This window comes from Lytechinus variegatus, chromosome 17 (genome assembly GCF_018143015.1).
Source record: "Lytechinus variegatus isolate NC3 chromosome 17, Lvar_3.0, whole genome shotgun sequence".
Classification (NCBI taxonomy): domain Eukaryota; kingdom Metazoa; phylum Echinodermata; class Echinoidea; order Temnopleuroida; family Toxopneustidae; genus Lytechinus; species Lytechinus variegatus.
The window spans coordinates 9,579,509-9,604,087 of record NC_054756.1 but is presented as its reverse complement, the minus strand read 5'-3'; the positions used below and the strand labels follow the sequence as shown (position 1 = coordinate 9,604,087).

Below are 24,579 nucleotides of genomic sequence, written 5' to 3'. Positions count from 1 at the left end.
AACAAAATAGTTATATGAACGAGCCAGTTACATCCAAATGAGAGAGTTGATGACATCACTCACTCACTATTTCTTTTGTATTTTATTATATAAAATATGAAATATTTTTATTTTCTCATCATTGTCATGTGAAATGAAGCTTCATTCCTCCCTGAACACGTGGAATTCCATTATTTTAACATTTTGTGCTTCAGGCAATGAGGTCCTAATCATCAAATTCATAAAAATTGAAATATTGTATAATTCAAACAATAAAAAACAAAAGAAATAGTGAGTGAGTGACGTCATCGACTCTCTCATTTGGATGTAACTGGCTCGTTCATATAACTATTTTGTTGAAAATAAGCGAAACTTTGAAATGTCATAACTTTCTTATTTTACATCCGATTTTGATGAAATTTTCAGCATTGTGCTTGTCTGATGTTTCTCTATTGATTTAAATCAACATTTTTCTGAGGTGGACTTGACCTTTAACCTTAACACATTTTAATCAGTTTGTAACATCTCCAATGTAGCTTAGGGTACAGGAGGACACTAAAATGTCAATTGGTCAAACAGAAAAGAGACAATGCATGATAATACATAACTCATCGCCCTCCACATACACAGATATAGCAATTTACAAATATACACCAATCTGTGATACGATTTGTTATATGGTCCCACTTAAATATGCAGCCCAAAGCAGGCTAATCATCTTCACAAAAAAGGCCATGCCATGTCTCAACTTTCTATGTAATATGTTACTTGCCATCATATTGTGATACCTTTAATCCTAAAAGGACGGGGCCCATGATGCCCCCTCCTTGACAATTCGTGCGATATTTTCGAAATGCAAAAAGATAGCGCTGCAAAATTCTATGACTTTTTCTTTGAAGTCTCGTGCAACTTCTGTGACCTACGGGTATACCATCGCGACGTCACATGACTTTTTACGAGGCAATGTCATGCCGAAAATGGCCCATTTTTATACTTTATGTACAAATTCTATGGGAGATGAAATTCATAAAAGGGTGATTATTTTTGGTTCTCATTGGTCTGCTTAATGAATTTATGGTTTAATTTAGTTGTTAAATGGCCTGTAATAATTTCCATTATAAAAACGATGAAAAACCAAAGAAACACATAATAAATTCTAAAAACAAAGAAATTTATTAGGACAAAATTGGCTTCTGCAATTTTTCTTAGTGGAAACCTTTAAATTAGATCCAAAAGATTATTTCTGCAAAAGGAGAAGAAATTTTCATGACTGTGAAATAGAGTGTTATATATGCAAATAATGTTTTTTATGAATAAATTTTAAGAGCATATTTTACTTATAATGATTATTTTTAGATCTTTGTTGTTTTACTACCTTGTAGTTTATGTGGTAAAAAAAGCCTGCCATGTCAGCGCAATCAAGATCAGAAGGGGGGCATCATGCCCCTCCCCCCAGTCTTTAATACATCTCAAATTGCCCAGGGTCAACACTGCTAATAAAAATGCTACTAGTCTGGCAAACTGGACAATTGTTGCTTTAATTGCTTACAACTTGACCTTGCCTTCCTTAGCAAGTTGCTGCCACATGCGACCCTCTGGGTAGACATAGTCATCTAAGCTGGCTTGCTTGAGTTCTGTTGAATAGCCTGGGATCTATCAAGAAGATTCAAAGACATTACAAAATCTTGAATATAAGTTTTGTTAGAAATGGTAATAAAAACAAAGGGAAACAAAATGGAAATGAAAAAAATTGATTACATGTCCGTCGCTATGGGTCCTAAAATATCTATTTCAGGACTGCAAAATTTCTAGATAATTACTCTTAACTAGAAATAATATCAAGTATAAAAATAAATTTGGTTTTATTAAACAATACTCATCACAAATTCCAAAGACTAACAATGTGAGTTTACATTTAAAAAAATACATAACCAAGAAATAAATAAATACATATCATGCAGTGACCATTAAAGAAGAAAAAAATGTACATTATGTTTAAAATGCAATAATAGTATCAAAATAAATAGAATGAGCAGATGCATGTAATAAGACAGATTTAATTTATATTGAAAAAAAAAAACAGGTGACGAGCAAGAAAGGGAAGCAAGAGTGGCAAGAGTAGGCATGTGAAAAGATGAGAATAGAGAGGGGGATGTAGCAAAAAAAATAAAGGAAAGAGGGACAAAAAGGAGTGAAGGAGGAAGAAAGAAAGACCCACAAGTAAACAATAAACTGCAGATAACAAATATAAGAATAAAAAAAAGTGGCATGATCACAAAGAGAGAGTGGGAAAGAGCAACAGGGTGATAGAAAGAGAAGGAGAAAGACAGAAAGAGAGAAAAAAGAAAGGTAAGACAGAATCTGAACGAAGGACATCATATCTAATCATAGGTTACATAAGTAAACAGTATATACACATAAAAAAAAATGGTAAGCATCAATACTGAATACCGGTTAGACACCAAATGAAAGGGAGAAATGCAAAAATATAACATTAATGATTTGCAATACTGATTTACAAAACAATGCTGTCCAAAGTGAATGGAGCAAGTGGAAGTTTGATGCATTGCAAGGACAATATGACACAAAGACAACAAAGAAACTACATAGAAAGGCCAGTTGAAAAGAAAGAAAAGTAAAGAAATTTTGAATCAAACCACTGAAAAGATTGCTTTTCCACCATTTCCACGGATACTGATAATATGTATATGATAATTTGCTCTCACATTTTGTTTTGTTTACTCATGAAAAAAATATTATGCATATATTTCAATTTATATTCCCTGTATGAATACATAATTTGCATTTTTTGTAATAACTTCATTTTTCCTGTTGGATATGAAGTAAACAAACTTGAGTTTGAAAACATTGAATATATAACAATAAAAAAGGTACACTCACCTTCTGTGGCATATAGGAAGCATTCTTGATGATAGAAGGGTACTTGAAATGCTCTCTCAAATGATCTACAAATTCAATCACCCTGTAGAAATTAATCGGGTAAAGAAACAAATGAAAATATATCGTATATTCATTGATGTACATGACCAGGTGGGTGTTTCATAAAGCTGTTTGTAAGTTAAGAGCGACTTTAAGAACGACTGGTGATCCTTTCTTGTGGTAAATGGTATATTGAATTTGTGAAGGGTTAGCGCATAAGAAAGGTTCACCAGTCGTTCTTAAAGTCGCTCTTAACTTACAAACAACTTTATGAAACAGCCCCCCGTACCTTCAAACAAGCAACCCTTTTTGTATTTTTGACACCCATTTTGGGGGACTTCAAGCCATGAAAGCTTTAGAACATTTCATTCTTGCTATACTGTGCATGTATAGAAATAAAAAAGGGAAAGGTAAAAAATTATTTTTCTATTTTCAGGGGCTATTTTTACAACCTGCTGTCTAAATCTGCAACATTGGATAAGCTTTAACATTGCAGTGAGTAGGGGTTTCCAGGGATCCTTTCTTAGTTTCAAGGGCTCTCTTGAGAATATTTGGGGCTCCAATATCCCCAGCCCCCATGTATTATTTTTTTCTTGAAAAGGGTATTCCAATTGGTAAGGTTTATTATTAAAATATTATTGAATATTGTATTTTGATAAAAAAAGAGCAAGTCTTCAGCATTCTATTAATACTCTGCTTGTACATTTTACACCACTCATTAATCGACTAACTGATGCCGAAAACATCGGGTACGAATTCTATTTTTTCCCCCAAGTATTGGCAAGTTTGAACAAGATGAAATTTCCACCGATGCCTCAGCTCAGCTCAGCTCATGGTCTCATTGCTTTTTAGCCACTTTACCATTTCAATTTCCAGTAATAGGCTAGTCACTTGGTCTTTGCACCACTAGTCTATATGATCAACTGACCTGCTTACAAAGAGAATTTTCACTTCATTATGTGAAAAAAGAATGAGCAATTAATTGAAATGAAATTAGACCATGAAGGCATTAGACAAAATAACAATTATTAGACAGGGGGTGTTTCACAAAGATTTAAGTATGACTTAGATTCGCACTTAAATACCGAGTTGCATACGGTTAAAAGGCTTGACTGCATTGGTCAGATCGTGTCATAACGGCGTGCACTATATGCGTATCTATCAATAAGATCGCGCGTTGCATATCATGTACGCGTCGGCATTTAAGTGCGACTTAAGTCATGCTTAAATCTTTGTGAAACAGCCCCAAGTTGTAGTGAAGATCGAATGGCAATAGACGAAATCCATAGTTGACTAAATGGGTTAACCTGGTAGTAGATTATTGTGGCTAGTATTCTGAAAACCGGTTAACTTAGGCCATGGTCTAACTAGGATAAAATTCAAGGAAGCCAAAAAAAATAAAAATTGCATTATTATGCATGTATGTTTTCTATCTTTACTTGATTTTTTCCTCATTTTTTCATGACAGAGAGAACCATTTCAGAAAGTCTTCCCAGTCAGTTATGAATGATTGAGCATCAAATGAGCTGAAAAGATTAAACTTGCACTGTCACAGATACCTGACACAATTGGCAATCTGTAGGTAAACTATAACTTAAGTCAAAGAGTTTAAATGAAACCCGAGTTTATAATAGCAACAAATGAGAAATAGACCAACTGTTTGTAAACCAAAGGCGGTGCACCAGCCTGAGTTTGCTCAATCTGGAGATTTTAGACCAATCAGCTCTCTTCGCGATTAATCTCGAGATTCATGAAACTCCGTCTCCACCATTGCCAGAAGAGCGGTTCGTGCTCGAGCGAGGCAACAAATGCATTATATTTTTTTGCTATGAATAAATAATCCCAAGTGCGTCTGATCCTGCGAATTAGCAGGATATTGTGTAAATTTTTGCAAATAATTCCAACTTGACTTGGGATTGCAATCGCGAGATAAATCCAGCGAACTAGCGCAATAATTGCATCTCCATTTATACAAATAATGTTGAGACTGTTCAGATCAGGATAATTTGCCGGATCAGAAATAGCGCTTATTTGAAAACTCAGGCTGGAGCAGACAACCCTCAAGTTATCATAAACTATGTGCACAATGGAGACTGGTACCTACCTTCCTTCTTTAGTTCCTGATACACATACATAGTCAAACATACTGAGATGATGCACCAGCTCACATAGCAACACTCCCCCGGCATGTGGGCATACAGGTACTGCCAAGGGAAATACAAATCAAGAGTTATGATTAGAGACAATAGGGTATACATGTACATGTATACCAGTGAAATGCATTGTAACAAACAAGTACATGAAGTTTACAATAGTGTTATGTAAATGCATATTGCACGTAATATAGAAAGTTCTAAACAGTGGTATGCAGTAGAATGTTAAGTGAGCTCTGGGAAGTTTCATACAGTAGACATGATTTCCGGCTTGCAGCCACGAAATAAGATCGCATATCAACTGATCTAAAATTAAAATAAGTTCATGAAATCTTGGAACCAGTCGGATTCAAACTTGTCATCCAATCTACTCATTGTTGGCCAGCAATTCCACCATCAGCTGGGCCATCACTGATCCATGGCACAGTTATGATGAAATAAGAATACCTCTTCGCCTTCTTTAATTTCTAATCCTACTTGCATTTTTAATCTGATACACCATTGGTAATGGAATGTTAACTTTTTATGTGCCACTTACAAAATTTGCCTGTTAATTATTAGTTCAGGGATGCACATTTTTTTAGTAGATTGTTCTCAAGTCTCCTAAATCAACTTGATTTAACTCTTTCCTGCTTGATCATAACAAATATATTGGGGGAAAAGTTGTAGAGTAGAAAATTATATTCTTATGATACCTCACTTGTAATACATGTATTAGGAGTTATCATTGTAGATTATTATATATTGCAATTTTTTCCTCTGAAACGTCTTACTTATCAGTTAGAAAATGTTTTAAAACCAAAACTAAGAGGAAGATGGCTTTCTCTTGACACCCCATAGTCTCACACCTACAATGACAAGCTTAAGATATGGTTTGTTGAAACAAAAGTTCAAAAGAGAAGGAACATCAAAGTATCCCAATTAGTCACACTCAACAATGGATATAATCTCTCCCATTGAAATCACTTCACCAGTCAGCCCACCTTCACAATGGGGTTCCCTTCACCATTGAAATCTACCATGATCAACATCCTGCTTTGCAGCTTAGCTGGGAGTGAAAGGGAAAATCTAGGATGTGTTTTTTTTTTCTTTTGTTGCCCTATTAGACAGCCTTATAGAATGAAGAGCCCTTTATTGATTTTGTTTTCAATAATGTATTGGTACTGTTTACTCTTATATATCAGCCATACAAGTACATGGAGATGAGGGTGCATTATTTAATGGCTTGATATTTACTTTTAATATGCATGTTGACCAATAAGGCTCTGTCTTTTTGCTCATGTCCCCCCCAAAAAAAAAAAAAATATATATAATCATATAAATATATATATTTTAAATATTTTGAATATGACCAAAATGTTTTCAAATATATTAAGGTAGATCTTTAAATATAAAATGTTAATTGTTGTCAGTGTACGTTATTTTGAGAGAGCTCCAAACTTGAAATGAATAGAATATGGATAAATACATGAGGAAAGAGGGAAATATTCAGAATTCTTTTGTTATTCTTCAGTGACATTTCCCTTCCTTCCCACCTACTCTTTCTCTCATTTTATGATTCTTTTCCTTCATCCTTCAAAGCGTGAGAAGTAAACACGGTATATAATAGTGCACGCAATAAATTGCTGCCTGCTAGTGACGATCTGTAATAAAAATGCCTAATTGACTCGTATTGACTACGTACACGCATTTGTGTGAACGTGGTGTACAAAGAGTTAAATTCTTGATGGGGAAGTTCAATACTGTAAATACAATTTCTAGCATGAATCAAAAAAACAAGATCATTTATCCATTGTTCTACATATCATTGAATTGTTATTTCCATAATTTTGTTCACATGTTTATCATGTGGACTTTGCTTCGGATCTTCTATCCCATACAGATTAGCCTCAATGTCCATGTCAATTGTTTTGGAGATATTTTGTGCTGTTTTCCCCCATTTTTGCTGCATTAGAGAATTGTGCCCCATAAAAAGTGGCCATGCCCCCCATCCTCATAATTCAGGGCCTGATCTTGCAACATTGAAAACCAACTTGTCATACTTTACTACTTCCCATATGATAATAACATAAGGCAATTATCACAAACCTCCGAATTTCTTTGCCATGAGGATCACAGCCAGTAGTTCGTTGACCCCTCCGATACGGCAGCTGTCTATCTGAAGGACCTGCAGAGCCTTGGCCTGGAGGAACTGCTTGAACATTACACGGTTCTGACACTGTTCTCCCGTGGCCACCTTAATGCCTAAAGGGTTTAGTGCCTGTCGAAAGAAAAAAATCGTAATAGAGAAGTTATATTCAATGGCCCGAATTCACAAAGGTGGTTTTTATAACCCATGGTTGAATCCATGGGTTATGCAGATTCCCTGTATAAATTACGCTTAATTTAGCGTGTATCGGGCGCGTGTATAAAAATGTCCAATGCTGATGCGCACTTCTTTTAAAGAGCTCCAAATTGACGCCTGTTGCCATGGTTAGATACGCTATTTTATTCATGAGCCCACTGTTTGGAAGAGTGGACTCACAAATAAAAACAGTGGACTCATGAATAAAATAGCATGGATGACCACGGCAACAGGCGTCAATTTGGCGCACTGTGACAAAAGCGCGCATCAGCATTGGACATTTTTTAATACGCGGTAAAATAAGCGTAATTTTATACAGGAAATCTACATAAACCATGCACTCAATCGTGGGTTTTCAAAACCACCTTTGTGAATTCGGCCTTTTTATCATTATAATAATTCAATTATCCAGGAAATGCTATTCACATTAAAGAAGCAATTCATTTCATCTATATATTGAAAATGTTACATTGGACACAGTAATAAAATGCATTCTTTCAAATAGGAATTGAGCTGCTTTTTACGAATCAAGGTAAACACAAATGATTACTACAGTGTGTACTCTGTTAAAAAATATTAAGTATGTTTCTTCTTATTCTTCAAAGGGCTCCGCAACCTTGAAGATAAAATTGAACTTTGATGTACCACATGAAAAGGAATTTTGTGATGGTTTTGTAGATTTAGGAAGCTGCATTTACTAGTACTACTTGACCGAGGGAACTTATTCCATTCAGGGACAGATAGCAACAGCTTCTAGAATATAAACTTTTATAAATGAAAATGAGCTGGACGTGGCTGGGTGAAAAAATCAAAGTCTGAAAGTACCTTAGCAATTGCTGCATGTCCAAGCACATCGTCAGGTGAAATTGGTTCCTCGATCCAGTATGGTTTGAATTCAGCTAGGCTCTTCATCCAGTCTATAGCTTGTGATACTTCCCATCTCTGATTACAGTCCATCATCTGTGTATATAATAAATGAAGGAGGAGGTGGCTGGATAAGAAGGCTATCATACAATAACTAAGCATGACTTACATGTAGGCTAGATTAGACATTTAATCATCTTAGAATACATTATTCAACACAAAATTTGAAAATGTAACTAGAAGAAATAACAATTAGACCAAGTGATAATTAGCCCAGACGGTCAATGCTCCTTCTGGTAAATAGACCAGTAAGATGAAAATAGAACATCTGTTAAAAGAGCCTATCATGCAGAGTAGAACAGACCTGGACCCCATCTTACAAAGACTTATGATTGATCTGATCAGCCACAACTACATGAGACTCCAGCAACGTCAACATATAAAATGCATGTCGGTTCAAAATATTTTCTAGATGTGATACATATTCATACATTCATTGTGTTCTTGAAAATTCGGTGGGCTTCTCTTTATTTACTAAGGACATCATGCAAATTTCCTGGAGAAAAAATTATGGCATTGTTGGATTTCCACATAGTTAAAGATGATAAGATCAATTGTAAGTCTTTGAATGCTGGTCCCTGGGGCCCATTTCCTAACACTTGCTATCAGTGCAGATGCACAATATACAGTGCGAGTAAAAAAAAATGTTACACTTTTTAAATTAAGTGTTTTTTAAAGAAAATGTGGGATTCAGACAGAAATTCTAGCATGTACTGTATGGATGGAGTAAATATTCCTTTGTCACTTGGTAAAGTTTGTTTCAGTGTTGTTGTTATGGTTGAGTGCACAACAGTTATTGTTTGATAAAGTGTCAAAACCCATTTGCGCCAAGTCAGGTGATTACACATACCTGCTGAAACAGAGACAAAAGAATTCACACAAACAATGAGCGTTAAGTTTACGCGTATGTTTATTAATCAAGAAAAATAAACAAGAGAACCAGTAAATGAATAAATCATCTTCACTGAAAAGTTCCTTTTCATTGTCATTTTGGCGACAACTTGGACAAATGAAAGCTTCCCGCCTTCAAGCTTCGACATGTTGTCCATTTCTCTCGATGCACTTCTGAGCTGTGGTGCATTGCTGATATGGGCCAAACAAAGTATCTAAATCAAAATCAGTCAACAAATAAAGAAGAAGCATTTTATGTAAATGAGGCCAAAGGTGTACAGCACCCGACCAGCAGATCTGGATGACTTGCAGCAGCGCATCATCAGAGCATCATGTGGAAGATTGAAGGTGGGAATTAAGCTTTATCCAAGTTGTGGCCAAAATGACAATGAAAAGGAACTATTCAGTGAAGATGATTTATAGATTTACTGGTTCTCTTGTTTATATTTCTTGATTAATAAACATACGCCTAAACTTCAGCGGGTACAGGTAATCACCTAAATTGGCGCAAAAGGGTTTTGACACTTTTTCAAACAATGGCTATTGTGCAATCAACCATAACAAGAACACTGCAACAAATTTTACCAAGTGACAAAGGAATATTTACTCTATCCTTACATGCTTCCAGAAATTCTCTCTGAATCTCGTTTTCTTTTAAAATACTCAATTTAAAAAGTGTAACATTTTTTCTGACTCGCATTGTATATTTATAACAAGTTTACTATCAACCAATAAGATTGATTGATTTCATTTATATTCAGCTTTCAACTGTTATCATTGTGCATTTGTTTTATAACAATTATCATAAAGATGTTCTAGTAGGCTTACTCCAAGGTGGTTAAACTTTATTGGGCAGTATTTTAAAACAGATTCTCAATCATTTTTATTCCCAATCAGCTTCATTGAATATTGTTCTTTGTAGACTGAAATTCTCATTTGAACAAGCATCTAAATTGACAACAAAAAACATATTTTTTAAGTATTAATCAAGATTTTTGAGTTTTGGCAAAAACAGCCTTACACAATAAATCTGTAACACAAAAAGATCATGCTACGACATTTCATGACTTTTTCCTTTTTCTTGCGCAACTTTTAAGACCAAATTCGGGATACGGGGTATGTGGTCAGAAGTTACGTAAAATTTTGTAAATTGCTAAAAACGTGATTCATTTACAAATCCAATGCGAATTCAGTATGTAGCCAAAATTCGGGACACGGGGTATGTGGTCAGAAGTTACGTAAAATTTTGTAAATTGCTAAAAACGTGATTCATTTACAAATCCAATGCGAATTCAGTATGTAGCCAAAATTCATAAATGTATCTTTATTTTTACTGATTAAAAACAATAGATTTTATCTATGACTAAAATAGTGTTGTCCAAGATTTTGTTATCTTTTTATTATACATTTGATGATAGCCCCTATGTCCATGACCAAATATCGCAGTATTTAAATATTTATAGCCAAATCGTGATTTTATGCAATAATTAGCATACTTGATTAATCAAAAATGAATTTGAATAATCTTTGGTACAATGAACAATTGAATTGTGGAGATTATGTCAAGCGAGGAGCGAGCCATTTTTCGCCGCGATCGCGTGATCAACGGACAAGATCTGCTATGCATACATAAATCAGAAAGCTCACATGTATCTTAAGTCTATCACACTTAAAAGTTGCTCTGGGCTGTTCCCTCCTCCCCCCTCCCCCTTGGGCTATGCAATTTCAAAATAGCTCCAGCAATAGAGGGTTAAAATTGAAGGGAATGGGAAATTTTTGGAGCTATTTTAACAATTTCCAGAATGCCAAGCTTTCATGTATATTTTCCGTTCTATGCATACATAAAAAATTGAAAGGGAGTGTAAGAAAGAAAGATATTCATAAAAGAAAAAATACAGAGATAAGCAAAACTATTGGACCAAAGTCCTCACCAAGATTTTGTCGTCTCCAATCTCCGACCTGATGATCTTAGCTCTCCTGATATCATCCTCTAAATTGGCTCCTATCTTCATCTTAAACCTGGTCCAGCCGTCTTTCAGCGCAGCCTTGCATCTCTGAAGTGGATACAATCAATGTTATTTTGCAGAAGATATACCAGGCAATATGTTTTTTATTGTTTATGAAGATTTGCCAGTCTAAATTCATGATAAATTTGCACTGGTTGCTGCAGCTCTGGGGCTCGTTTCATAAAGGACTTGCAACTGTTGTGTCTTTACCATAATGGCAACTACCATGGTAACAGGGCTCATCAGCCAATCATAATAAAGGTTACCATGGTAGTTGCCATAATGGCAAAATTACAACACTTACAAGTTCTTTATGAAATGGGCTGCTGATCCCTACATCATAATAGAAAAAAAAAACAGATCAATGCATACACACATGAAAAACAAAAGTCAGCTGATAAACACTATAAAATGACATTAGCTCTTTGAACACAACACCATTATGAAACTGAGGTGACGTCAAAACTGCAATATAACAAATATGATTCTGCAGTCACGTCGGCACGTATCCATCATCAGATCCTACAAAACATTTCATGGGGACAATCATTCGGGGACGATAGTGACTTTATTATGAATGTAAATGGGCTCATACATGTACATTTCTTTGTCATAGTTAGTGATGGATACACTATGGCATGTGATGGCTATTTCACCTACAGGTACCACTGATTATACATGTACCAAATTATACAACACATACAGGTACAAAGATCCTTGACAGCTAATTTGATTCATGTGCATCACAGAACATTCAGAATCACCTCTGGAATAATGCCAAAGCACGAAAGCTGTGCAATAGATGCCTATTGCACACTAGGAGCAAGAGCTGGCGGTGTAATAGTATACAAATATTCAATGTTTAGGGGTGCAATCATTCCGAATATTACACGAGCGTGAAAGTTGAATGGACTGCTTCAACTTGTACCGAATGTAACATTCGATAGGTCGCATTAATGACAAAACATTGAATAGCTTGTTAATTTGTTTGATTTGTACTGTGATTTATTTTTTTATCAATAAAGATTGAAAAAAAAAAAAAAAGTTCTACTCGGGTCTTTCCTTAACCCTTTCTTTTGCTAAATATATTTAATCTATGCGTGGTGTATGTAGCACAGAGAAGCAGGTACACGCATGCAGCTGTTCTGGAATCCCAAGCCATGCATGGTATGCGCATTTATTGAGTTTGAGAACTATTGTACTTGCTAGAGCATGCAATAGTCGACTATTGCACGGCTGGCCCTCTTGCTAGAGTGTGCAATAGTATACAAATAGCGAATAGGCATGAGTGCGATGGTGCGAGATTTCGCATGAGGTGAAAGAAAGATGCTCTATTCAACGAGGCGTTAGCCGAGTTGAATAGAGTGTTTCTTTCTTTCACCGAGCATGCGTGTCATGTTTTTGCATGCTATATGGCTGGTTCCTCTGAATGTCACGTGATGTGCATTCATTCAATCAGCTGTCAAGAAACTATCTACATGTATGTGTTGTATAAATGCACCTTGCTTACTACAGCATGACAGCCAGTAGTGATTTAGATCCAAAACTTGATAAATGTAACTGCCTTATCATGGCCTGTGCCTACACAATAACTGCATGAACGAACCCACATCACTGTGCTTCATAGACACACACAGGTAAAACAACATTCACCAAGTAAAAGGCAAAATTTATGCCCAAGCAAATCTAGTCCTGCACTATTCCCATTCCTCCATAGGCCTTACGTTTGATCTGTTTTGATTATTTCGTCCTGTCAGACTATCTATAAAATGTATGTCATATAAAAAAAATATCCAATGCTTTGTCATTCGTTCGACCATTAAAATATAACGTTTACATTTATAAACACTGAATATTAATACTCCACCCTGGGTAAGGATCATATTGGCACATTGTCTTTAAACATAAGCTTCTTGTGGTAACATTTCAGTTTCAACACACAACATGTTCACCTTTCTCAAAGTTTCATCAGAATATCCCAGCCAAGCAGTCGATGTAGTGTACGCCGGGAAACCATTCTTCATCAACTCTGCTTCTGTATAATGATGAAAAAAATGGAGTTGAAGCAAGAAGAAGAAATGTTACCTTACAGATAAGGAAATTTGACAATTTTTACTTCTTTAGGATCAAATTATTATTTTGGCTCACATGTATTTTTAATTTTTGTGATGGCAAGTAATTGTAATTCTTCTTCTTTCTACTGTCAAAAGATATAGTTGTCAAGTTGAATAGAAAACAAGATACAACATATTTCTTTTAACAAGACTGCTTGGAAGTTTCACTCAAATTGCACAGTGTGCGAGTGTGCACATCTCATGCTTGAGTGAACCCCAAACTTCAAATCTTGTTTTCTCCTTTTTTCTGGAAACTCTTGATGAATTACTTCTGCATTCAATCAAGAACTTGTGAGGGTTATTGTTGATCAATTTTATTATATTGTTAAAACCCAGTAAAAAATCTCAATATTAAAAAAAATCTCAATTATTCGAGGCGACTTATTTTTGGTTTTGAGGTGGCAGGTCACATAGTTTTGCTAACTACTGTACCATACATGTACAAGCAAACAAAAGACATAACCGAGTTAAAGTACATACATGAATGGGCATTTTCCTACCTCTTTCAGCTTTTGTTGATTCATTGGCTTTCAAAATTTGTAGGGCCTCTTCTTTTGTCAGTGCATCAGTTCTGGAAATCAATGGAAAATGGTGAACATGAATGTCATTGGAAAATCATTTATAATGCAAGGATGTGACCACATGCAAAAATAGCTGAAATTGCAAATGTTTAGACATGTTTGCACAGAGAATGTACAGTGCACAAAAAGCTGAAAATAAAATGAAAATTTCAATAGAAATGCTTAAATCACCTACAAAGCTCGATTCCCACACCACTGAGAATTACAATACAGTTTTGGAGGTCTGTACATTACAAGTGAAAACAGTTACCTACATGTAATACCAGAGTAAACAGTAATTTTTTTTTTACTCAGTCTAACATACAAAGGGTGATTTTTTGCATTTCAATGAAATGACAAGGTTCATCAAGTGATAAAGTTGAAGGTGATGGTGTTTTTACATCATTCAAGTAGGTTGCCTAGGTAAGGTTGTGGGCCCTACATGGTTTCAGAGTCAGTGCATGCAATTCTGTTTCAAGAGGAAACGTTGAAAATCTATTTCATGAGCATCATCACATGCTCCACAATATCAAAGTAAATAGACTGGATGCTATATTGTAGTCATCATCATCGCAGCCATTGAGCGATCAATTAGCTGAGAAATCTGTGGTGATTCCTGTCTGACCTGAATGTTATGATTAAAGCATTAGCTCCGCCATAGAGAAAACAAGAGTTTTAATTCTTGATTAATTTAAAATTAAAATTAATTAAAAAAAAAAAATGGTGTGTAAATCAGGAAACTCACATGTATCTGAAGTCTATCACACTTAACAGTTGCTCTGGGCTCTAAAGAATAAAGAGTAGAAAAAATAAGATAGTAATACTAAGAATATACATTCAGATTGTACAGTACATTATGAACATTAATCGAATAAGAATAGGCACTTTGACACTAGTGGATACAAGTAAGTTTTCCATACACTGCAAAACTAATCATTTTCATAGATGTTTTTATATCCCCCAAATCGTCGGCAAACTATCACCATGGGGTAATAATAATAACAACGAGCCTCGGAATGGAATATTTCTAGATAGATGGCGCTATATAAATGCCTATTATTATTATTATCACCCTCATCATGACTATCAATATTATCATCATCAACATCATCTTCATCACCATCATCATTATTATCAAAAGATTTTTAAAAAAAGAAAAAAACTTACCATATCTACAAGCAACTTCCAAAGTGGCTGTTAATGAATAATGCCAGAAAGAAATATTATGCTTTAATATTGAGATTTTTATAATTATCGGAAAACAAATTCTCTAACAGCTTCACAAATAAATCATTATCCCGGTTATTGGATTGCAGCTTACCCGCACATAATTGTAAGCACTTTCTCCACCAGCGTAGGAAAATTGTGAGGGTGATGGGCGATTTCGCCCTCATGAGGGCCAAAATTACCCCTAAATACCCAAAATGCAAGCTTTGGGGCAACTATTCTTCCTATACCAGTAGTCAACCCAAGATCTGTTCCAAACAATATTCAAAATCATTTCAAAAATCATTATTCTAGCTATGGCAGAATACTAATATTTGCCTTTACAGCACAATTATTTTTTTACCCTATAAGTAGCCCTTCAACTGACAGAAACAACCCCTAAAATTCTGCAATTACATGTCCCTGATGTGGAATGGAAAATAGCCCCTAACAATATCCTACCCTATCCTCCTCTCCCTGGATCATTTCACTTTATATGAGTGACCACGTGATTTAATCACAGGAAGTATGACTTTTTTTCCAAAAGCTGAAAAAATCATTCATCATCAAGCCTCATCTCAAATTTTATTTAAAAAGTACCTGAAAAGTATCTGAAACTAAAGTGCATTAAATGTACATCCTTAGTATGTGTGACATTCTGATGTTTTATTGCATCTTTTCTATATATTGTTGAAATTGATGCACTATAAAATATAGCTTCTTTCTATGGTATACTGTGCAAGAAATTGAACATGGTCATTTTTTATGTGTGTCATCCCATAGAAAGAATATCTCTGAATATACTTAGTCTTTTAACCTTGTGCGTACCTTTCCTGCCATTTTCGCCCACAGATCCCAGAGAGCGTTCATCACTGCACAGGTGGCCAGATGGATAACTCCTTTCTCTGGTCCTATCTGAAAGATACAAGGATTTCACATCTATAGCTCACATATATTCAAAGAGAAATCAATAAGTAAGATTAGCCATGGTTTACACCAAGTTTTGGTGACCTAAGAAAAGTTGCATACATTGGTGGAACAAGGATGAGCCGCTTTGAAGGTCCCTTTTCAGACCTAATTTTCAGTTCCCTGAATGACAGAAGTTCCATTCAGAAGCTGCCACGCCCCGCTTACAAGATCCCTGTTATGAAACATCTCCATTCCCCAGCCCTGCCTAAATTGTCCAGTGCAAGCACCGCAAAGCTAGCTGCATGCACGACTTAAGGAAGGAACTTCCTTAGACCCCAATTTCAGGGTTTTGAGGGGCACATCCCCATCAAAATATAATTTGAGTACCCCCTCCCCCCTCCTGGATCCTTTCACTCCAGATTAATGAATTTAAAAAGCCACCCTATCTGATGGTCAGAGTTTACCTCACGGAACAAAATTTCTAAGAACTTTAAATCATTTGCATTCTGCACCTTGTTATAGGCCAGTGGCCCATTTCATAAAGCTGTTCGTTAAGTTAAGAGTGACTTTAAGAACAACTGGTGAACCTTTCTAGGGGTAAATGATATTCACCATTAATGTTCATTGGTGATTATTTAGCGTGTAAGAAATGATCACCTGTTATTTTTACAGATGTAACTTAACTTACCAACAGCTTTATGAAACACCAATCCTGTCACTTCTTCCCCTTAAGAATCCTGCAATCAATCTTTTTATTATGAATCATCACAGTCACCATCGACAAAGTAATGGGGACTGCATAAAAGCTACAATGAAAAGATGCATAGAATTCCTATAGTGAGAATCCTGCTAAAAGACAAAAAACAGACACTTGACAAGTTGCTTGTATTTCTCATGCATAAACCAATGATAAAAGTGTCAAACACAACACAATACTTCATTCTGAATATACAGGTATGCAAATGTTTTTAATTGATCCAAAGTCAACCTGGGGCCCGTAACACAAAGCTTCGCAATGGTCTTCTACATTTTTCTATGATTGCATTAACTACAATGTACAATCAATTGTGAAAATCAAGGATACAAATAATCGCTAACCTTTGTGTTATGAGACCCTGATTTAATGATAGAATAATTATTACCCATCTGAGTTGTGATTCACTTGTAAGCTTTCGCCAGAAAGTCGCAAAATCACCAAAGATTTCTGCCAGCTTGCAGCCAACCACATAAGGGATGAGAGCCTTGACTCCTGCCACAACTGGTAAAAAAAAAGAAATTTATCAAAAAAGAACAAATACTGTAGAAATTGAAAATCTATCAGAGTAGACTGTTCTTTTTCCTCGTTCACTCTAAAACATTACAGTATACAAAATGCATATTTAATAAAATACAAAATGGAAGTGAAAGAGGTTTTCTTTTCATCAAATACCCCCCCCCAAAAAAAAAGTGATGAGGAATAAGAATATAAGTTTGTAATTTACAAATGAATGAAAAAATGCATTGAGAGCTTACAAAAATAGGCAGATAAAGTTTGAAATTCAGGGTTCATTCAAACATGAGATCACTGTGCAACCTCCAGAAAACTTTCAAGTCCAGAAAATGTGTAAAAACCACTCCTGGATTTTGTCTCTTATTCAACTTTAAGTGTTGACAACACAAAGAAGAAATAGTCTTTCAGACACGGTATATGTAATTTTCAAATTTTACTTTTCAACCACCAAATTTATGCTATTTATTCTAACTATCCATGAAAACGTAATATTGATTTTGAGTTAGTTGGTCATACTAAAACTCTTATAGACTTATCTCAGTGTCAGATCCATACATGCTCAATAGTGATGCTAGTATGTGCTCTTACAAATTTTGCAAAAAGTTTCGTAGGCATCTGATGAAACTCACCAATCTCTGTGCCCCTGCCGATAGTAAAGGTTGGACCGTGACCCTCTAGTCCATCTCCAGCATCTGTTCTGATGATAACATAGGCACAGGAATAGTCGGGATCAGTGTGCTAGAAATAAAATAAACAAAATCATGGAGGTTTTACTGTTCACCATGTGTAAATTGAAGAAAGAAAAGGAAATACAAGCAAAAAATTGAAATGGAAAGATAAGAAAGGATGAAAAGATGAAAGTGAAGGTATTCCTTTCTTGAAAGTGAGGGAAGTCCTGGGAAGGACTGTAAACCAGATGAGATGAGCTGAATATGGCTTGAGTAGCAATGATTTGAGTAGTAGGAGGTTGAAGTGAGAGAGGTTACTGACGTTTCGGGCAGGTTGACTGTCCGTCTTCAGGAGTCTTTCCATTTCAATTTTCTGCCCCTTCTTCATACCTTCTCCAACTCCAAGTTATAAACTCCACCAGGCAAACCTACAAGGATCAAACAAAATCATGTTGGAAGCAAAATAAAATCTAACTCTCAACCAAAGCAGTCGCCAGAGCAATAATTTAACGAGGAAAAATTGTGTAGAGTCGTGAAACGGGCTAGTAGGATTACGAAGTGCGTAGTAGATTTGGATAGGATATGTGAAGGAAAGGTCATTGACAAAGCCCAATCAATAGTCAGTGATCACTCCCATCCATTAAATAAGAAATACAAACCACTTCGTAGCGGAAGGTGTGAATCAGTTTTAGGCAAGAACAAGCCGTTACAGAAATTCTTTTATTCCTTTCTCAATAGTCTTCTGAACCATTAAATAGAAAACAAGTCACCTACATGTAATTGCAGAATTACACTTACTCTTCAATATTGCCATATATGTCTCCTCTTAACATGCGTTCACCTGTAAACCCTGTGTGTTGCATTATTTTAGCAGTGATCCCCTCTACACAGTATAATACACTCTGTTATTTAGAGTGCCATAACTTTTTATCTGATCATTTTGAAAGAAAATGTTGTGTAGCAAACATGTAGAGTGTTTCCTGGGCTTTCTTATCGTATATCAATTTATTGGATAAATTATGGAAAAATTTATAGTAAATTACATTTTCTAAATGCTTTCTCCTAATACTTCCAACAAAATTTAGCCCCCCTTTTACTTTGGTTCTTGTGTGGCATGATTTCACTTGGACTGTTCATTACATAAGCTTTGTATTGATACCAAAATCATGATAATATGATAAAAATAGCCCATATATAGTGGAAAATAAAAGAGAGTAAATTTTTGCCTGGTCAAGTTACGGTACTCCATTGAAAGGGTCTCATTCACATTCGTGCCATGAGTCACAGACTCCTAACAATAAACCTGGCCATGGTATTGTTTGTGAAGAGGGTTTTATTGATTTTCTCCTTTCTTTTTTCAATGGACTTCCTGGCTTTTATCAGGATGTATTGATTTTTTTGGGGGAAAATAAACGCTATATAAGTAATAATTTTTCAAGGAAAACTCAACGATTCTGTAATTTGTAAAATGCGATAATCCGTCAAACGCTAAACTAATGTCGCATGTGCGATTGCTCGATCAGTACACATGTACGGTATGTGCAAACGCCAGGCTATACATTGTAGCTAGTCACGCTCCGGGGCATGCAATTGTTCGAAAAACAATGGGACAGGCCGACAGGGGACGGTCTATGGGAAATGTGTGGTTGTGCAAAAATGCGAAAACGAAACACGCCTACGGATGTGCAATAATGCGAACGTTACGCATGAAGAGTTAAACACAATAACTGCCACAAATGTAAAGAGTAATGATAGTAGTAGTAGTAACAGTAATAATAATGATAATAATAATGATAATAATAGTAATAGTAATGATAATAATGATGATAATAATAACACACTTTTAATCATTTTAATGCATTATGTGCATGCCAATATTTTGTATTTATCTCCCCTTGATTATGTACCGGTATATTTTCTTTCGCATTGTAATTGTATGTTTGCATGTAAACGAAATGAATTTCCATTAAGTTGGACAATAAAACATTTTTAAAAATCCAAGAAAGCATTGTTTTCGTATCATTGGATTCATAATTTATTTCCCACTTTTAAAATATGCAAATATCAATAACAGAGAAGCTAAAAATCTAGGACTCCAAAGCCTAACATCTGCCATTCATGCCAGGTATCACGCATTAGGGACTCCTAATGCATGAGTGCTGCGGTGATGTGATTGAATGTGCTGGCGTGACATGTGAATTTGTGAAATGAATAATTTTCTGGCGAATTTTCTATCGTAAGCTATCAGGAAGCAATGCACTGAATATTCAAAAAATAAATTTGAGTTGCCATCAAGAAATTGAAAATCAATAATTAATAGGATTCCAGTAAGTGCCAATTCTATTTGAATTTGATAGACTTCATCCTTCCTTGAAGTTGAGCAATTCAATTTGATGGACAATTGTAAAAATGTAAGTTAGATGTAATAAATAGATCCAACAGTTACAAAGAAATAATAAACATTAAGTGAACAATTAACAATTAATTCAAATATCATTTAACACTTTATATCAATAAAAATGAATAGCAATTGAATAAACAGTATTAAACATTATGTAAATGATATACAAGCAGCTAAATAAACTGTGATGCGAAACCATGCCCAGCGAGCTGAAAAAAAATTGGCTCTGGAAAATTGAACATGGCTCCGTGGTAATTCAAACGACCCCCCCCCCCGCCCAAGTATTTTTTACCCTTACATAATGTAGAATAATGTTCAAATCATAAATTTGAAATTAACATTTTGTTTTATAATTACCAGTAAACATCAGTAAACAATTAATTTGTATTGCATAGTACATTTTATATAGATTTCCAATTCACTGAATATACATATTTATTTATATATGCATATGAATATAATATGCTTCTTCTCATTTATTATTATTGATCATGCATCGATCACATAAATCGAGTCTGACATGGCCTGACAATCATTTGATTAAAAAATAGCCCCATAAAACGTTAATAAAATAAGGACCTCCCTAATCACTGATGTAAAAAAAAATGGGCAGAGAAAATCTTTCCTTGTTTGTTGTAAAAAAAAATACCAGTAGTAAGATATCAAATAGCAAGGACCTCCCTCATCACTGCTCTTAAAAAACCCAGATGATCAACTAATTTACAATAAATATCTTTTTTACTTGGCCTAAAAATCTCTGAAATTCTGTAAACGGGTTTCAGCTATTTTGTAATTCATGATTTTATTTTTGGTGTGTGTGTGTGTGCATCATAATGGCACATCAAATGCACTTGTTCACTGCTACCACCCTGCCTGTGGGGAATCTACAGGTAGGACTATGGTATGCCAATGTTGTACAGAGCACACACTTTAAAAAATCATTAAAATATGACTTTTGTGACCAAAATTACTAATTTCCATACAGTTGCAATATATTTTTCATTAGTATTTTGGGAATAATTTTCGTATTCACCAGAGCGCTCAATAACTTTAATTTTGGGCATATTTTTGTGTACGCCCTCTATTGGTGGAAAGTAATATGGCAAGAAAATCTTCATTTTTTTATCTCTATTTTTAATTAAGAAAAATATGATTTAAAGAATCAAATTTAAATAAGAGCCAAGTTGTATGAATAATAGGTGTAATGGAAACTGTCAGTGTAAAAAAATCAAGCATTTGTCCCAAAGAAAAAGAGAAAATAAGCCAAACACTGCACTGCCACCCTTATTTTGCCACACATGGACATATAACTGAGAACAAGGTTATAACTTATATTATAACCTTGTTCATTGAATGAGTGGTCAAATGAGGACTATAACGTTAGACTGTCTAGTCATGAAACTACAGTCTTTGGTAGTGCGTATTGTGTAGGCTACGACTACGGCAACGCCCCCATCACGACACTACACGTTGAAGGTCAATGCAAGTCATGAACCAGCAGCAACCGTCTGAAAATCAACGCCATACTTTCGGGGCAACAGCAAAGTGTGTCCCGATGAGTTCACCTGCTGCTGCTGCGCGAAGTTGCTTAGATATGTTCGTACGAGAAATCAATATACAGTATTTTGACATAATCAATCCATCAGAAGAGGAATTCAATATTTCATCTTACCATTGCATCTGATCCATGGCCCTCGAGTGATGTTGGGAAGCGAACATCTTTTACTTCGATACTGGCAATTTTCGTGTCTACTGCCATTTTGCCTTCCATGTCGTCCCAGCTGATTCGGTATATTAGTACCATCAACAGGACCCTCAATTTTAATAACATGACTCGAATTAAACAAGAATACAAAATGATGAATAAAATTGTCAATTGCAATTGAAAATAAGAATTATTATGTCATGCTTGTTCTCGCATATAAAGTTTATCCCAAGCAATTCTCTTATTTTCCTGATAAAATCAATAGTTTCAAAATCCAAAGTTTCACTGTTAATAAAAAAAGTCTGTAAAATCAGACTAAATGAAAGGAGCGCCGTAGAGTTGATACTGTTTGGGTGTGTTATCATGATCGAGGAACGCAAAAAAATAAAATAAAGAGAAATAATAATGATAATCATTGGGGTCTTCGGAAGGGGGGGGGGGTCTTTATATAATGTGCATTGCTCTATTTTTGGTTTGAAAAAAGCATGAAAATAATACGCAAATTGATACTGTTTCGATAGGTGCATGGCCGTAAACTTTATTATTATTATTATATTTTTTTTCATCTTATATTTTTTTTTCTTGAATAATGCATTTGCCAATCTATATCCTCAAAATAGCAAGTTGCTGCATACGGACATAGACACAAGATCTTATTATTATTAATATCATTATTATTACTACTATTATTAATATCATTGTTATTGTTATTATCATCGTTATAAGACCCTATTATTATCATTATCATGACTATTCGATTAACATTAGCATAATAATCACAAAGAGTATTACAACGTCGTTACAGATATCTGAAATAACTGAGGCTTTTTTGTCATTTATCTTTATGCACTCCGGGAACTCCTCACTCCTTTGCTCTCATTCTCGTCTATAGCTCCAGGCAAGCTTCTGCTGAAGGCATTCTCTCTTCATGAAGTTTGTGCCAGGGGTGGTGGAACGTACGTTTTAATCGGGGGTGGAGGGGTTGCTGAAAAACGGGCAATGATATTTTGAATTGGCATTTAGGCCTAAAGGGTGCACAAATATATTTTCACCATCAAATAAAGCTTTTTCAAGTGTTTCGTAGTAAATAACTTGTGCAAAACCGGTCCTTTGAAATATATATATATTAAATTTATGACATTCAGTAGGTGTATGAAGGGGGGGGGGGGTTACAGCGGTTCAACCCCCTTAAACTGTTTTAACCCATTTGTACGCAGAATGGTGGTCACAGGGGTTGGCTTTTTTAAAGACTTTTTTCCTTGTCATTTTGATTTCGGTACGAAACCGTCGACCTACAATTTATTTTACTTGACAACTTTTTATTCAGCTTGAATCCCCCCCCCCCCCACTTCAATAATCCCGTGTATGCTACAGATGACATATATATCTAGGTTCTATCTATTCCGCGAGCGAGCGATTTTGAAAAGGAGTTGGGCATTTGCAGTAGTAAAACTTGCTTTGTGGTCAATTCTAAGAACGATTGAAGGGGTATCGGTGATTTTGTATCATTGTAGTTTAAATGACCATTAAACACTTTTTATCTTACATAGACAATGCAGGGGCGGATCCAGCTCTTGTCAGGGGGTCGAATTTTTTTTCGATTGGATGTGCATGTTAATGTTTTGTAAAAATTAAGTGAAAATTTAAAAAGCCGTAGCTTTCTTATTTTACATCCGATTTACATTAAATTTTCAGTGTTATGCTTGTTAGATTTTTCTCTTTTTATTCAAATAAACTTTTTTTTTGTTGGGTGGAATTGTCCTTTAAGTTAAGCCTAAGGCTAAATTTATTTTGCGAGCGCGAAATGCGACCTTGAACTTATTCCCAAATACAATTTTTTGTTTTGTGGTGATCTTTATCATTCATTCAAAATAAATTTCGTATGTACATAATCAAGAAAATACAGAACAAAATGATTGCAGCAGTGCAATACACAAATTAAATAAAAGTGTAATAAACATAACAGACAAATTGTATCAGAACAGAGACATAATCCGAACTCATGTAAAAATAACATTTCAACAACTTATGTGTGCAGCTAAAGCAAGCAATAAAAAAAAGACGGAACAACTACGCGAATTAAAAGAATGAATATATATGAGAGTTCTCCTATCTCCCATACAATCTCCCATACAATGCTGATTTTCGATTCCAAAAGCAGAAACCATTACCTTATGACTTTAAAAAAAAATACATTAGATGTTGACATGTTATTTTTGCTTGATGTACGATTATGTCTCTGTTCTGATACAATAATAGTTATCTGCTATTTTAATTACAGTGTAATTTGATTTGTGTATTCGCAGCTGTAAGGATCATTTTTATATATGAATTTTATTTGAATGAATAATAAAGATTACTACAAAAAGGTAACCATTCACCACTCAAGATAAGATAGTCAAACGAAGCAATGAAAACAGATACATTGCCAGTCTCTGGATATAATGAACAGTTTATTATTCCACACCGTTTTTGCCTTTAAAAAACAATTCAAATCGCTAGAATAAAC

At 35.0% G+C, this 24,579-nt stretch overlaps 1 protein-coding gene across 1 annotated transcript; it reads right to left on the bottom strand.

The window, feature by feature from the left end:
* Positions 1 to 408: 408 nt before the first annotated feature.
* Positions 409 to 22,151, bottom strand: LOC121431112 (mitochondrial enolase superfamily member 1-like). The gene is made up of 14 exons (XM_041628611.1): positions 22,038 to 22,151; positions 17,926 to 18,034; positions 17,169 to 17,284; positions 15,946 to 16,032; positions 15,079 to 15,105; positions 14,657 to 14,697; positions 13,852 to 13,922; positions 13,190 to 13,272; positions 11,163 to 11,285; positions 8,242 to 8,376; positions 7,161 to 7,332; positions 5,024 to 5,123; positions 2,881 to 2,962; positions 409 to 1,632 (listed from the first exon to the last, which is right to left on the bottom strand). Exons 1-14 carry the CDS (start codon positions 22,134 to 22,136, stop codon positions 1,525 to 1,527), a joined length of 1,353 nt encoding a protein of 450 aa, XP_041484545.1. The 5' UTR covers positions 22,137 to 22,151; the 3' UTR covers positions 409 to 1,524.
* Positions 22,152 to 24,579: the final 2,428 nt, after the last annotated feature.

What these genes read in the sequence shown, in the direction of transcription:
- LOC121431112 (XM_041628611.1), bottom strand. Translation starts at nt 22,136, where the DNA reads ATGGAAGGCAAAATGGCAGTAGACACGAAAATTGCCAGTATCGAAGTA. An exon ending in GGAAGTTGCTTGTAGATATG is followed by an intron (nt 14,698 to 15,078) that starts GTAAGTTTTTTT and finishes TTTATTCTTTAG; the next exon opens with AGCCCAGAGCAACTGTTAAG. An exon ending in TTGGAGACGACAAAATCTTG is followed by an intron (nt 8,377 to 11,162) that starts GTGAGGACTTTG and finishes TTATATACACAG; the next exon opens with ATGATGGACTGTAATCAGAG.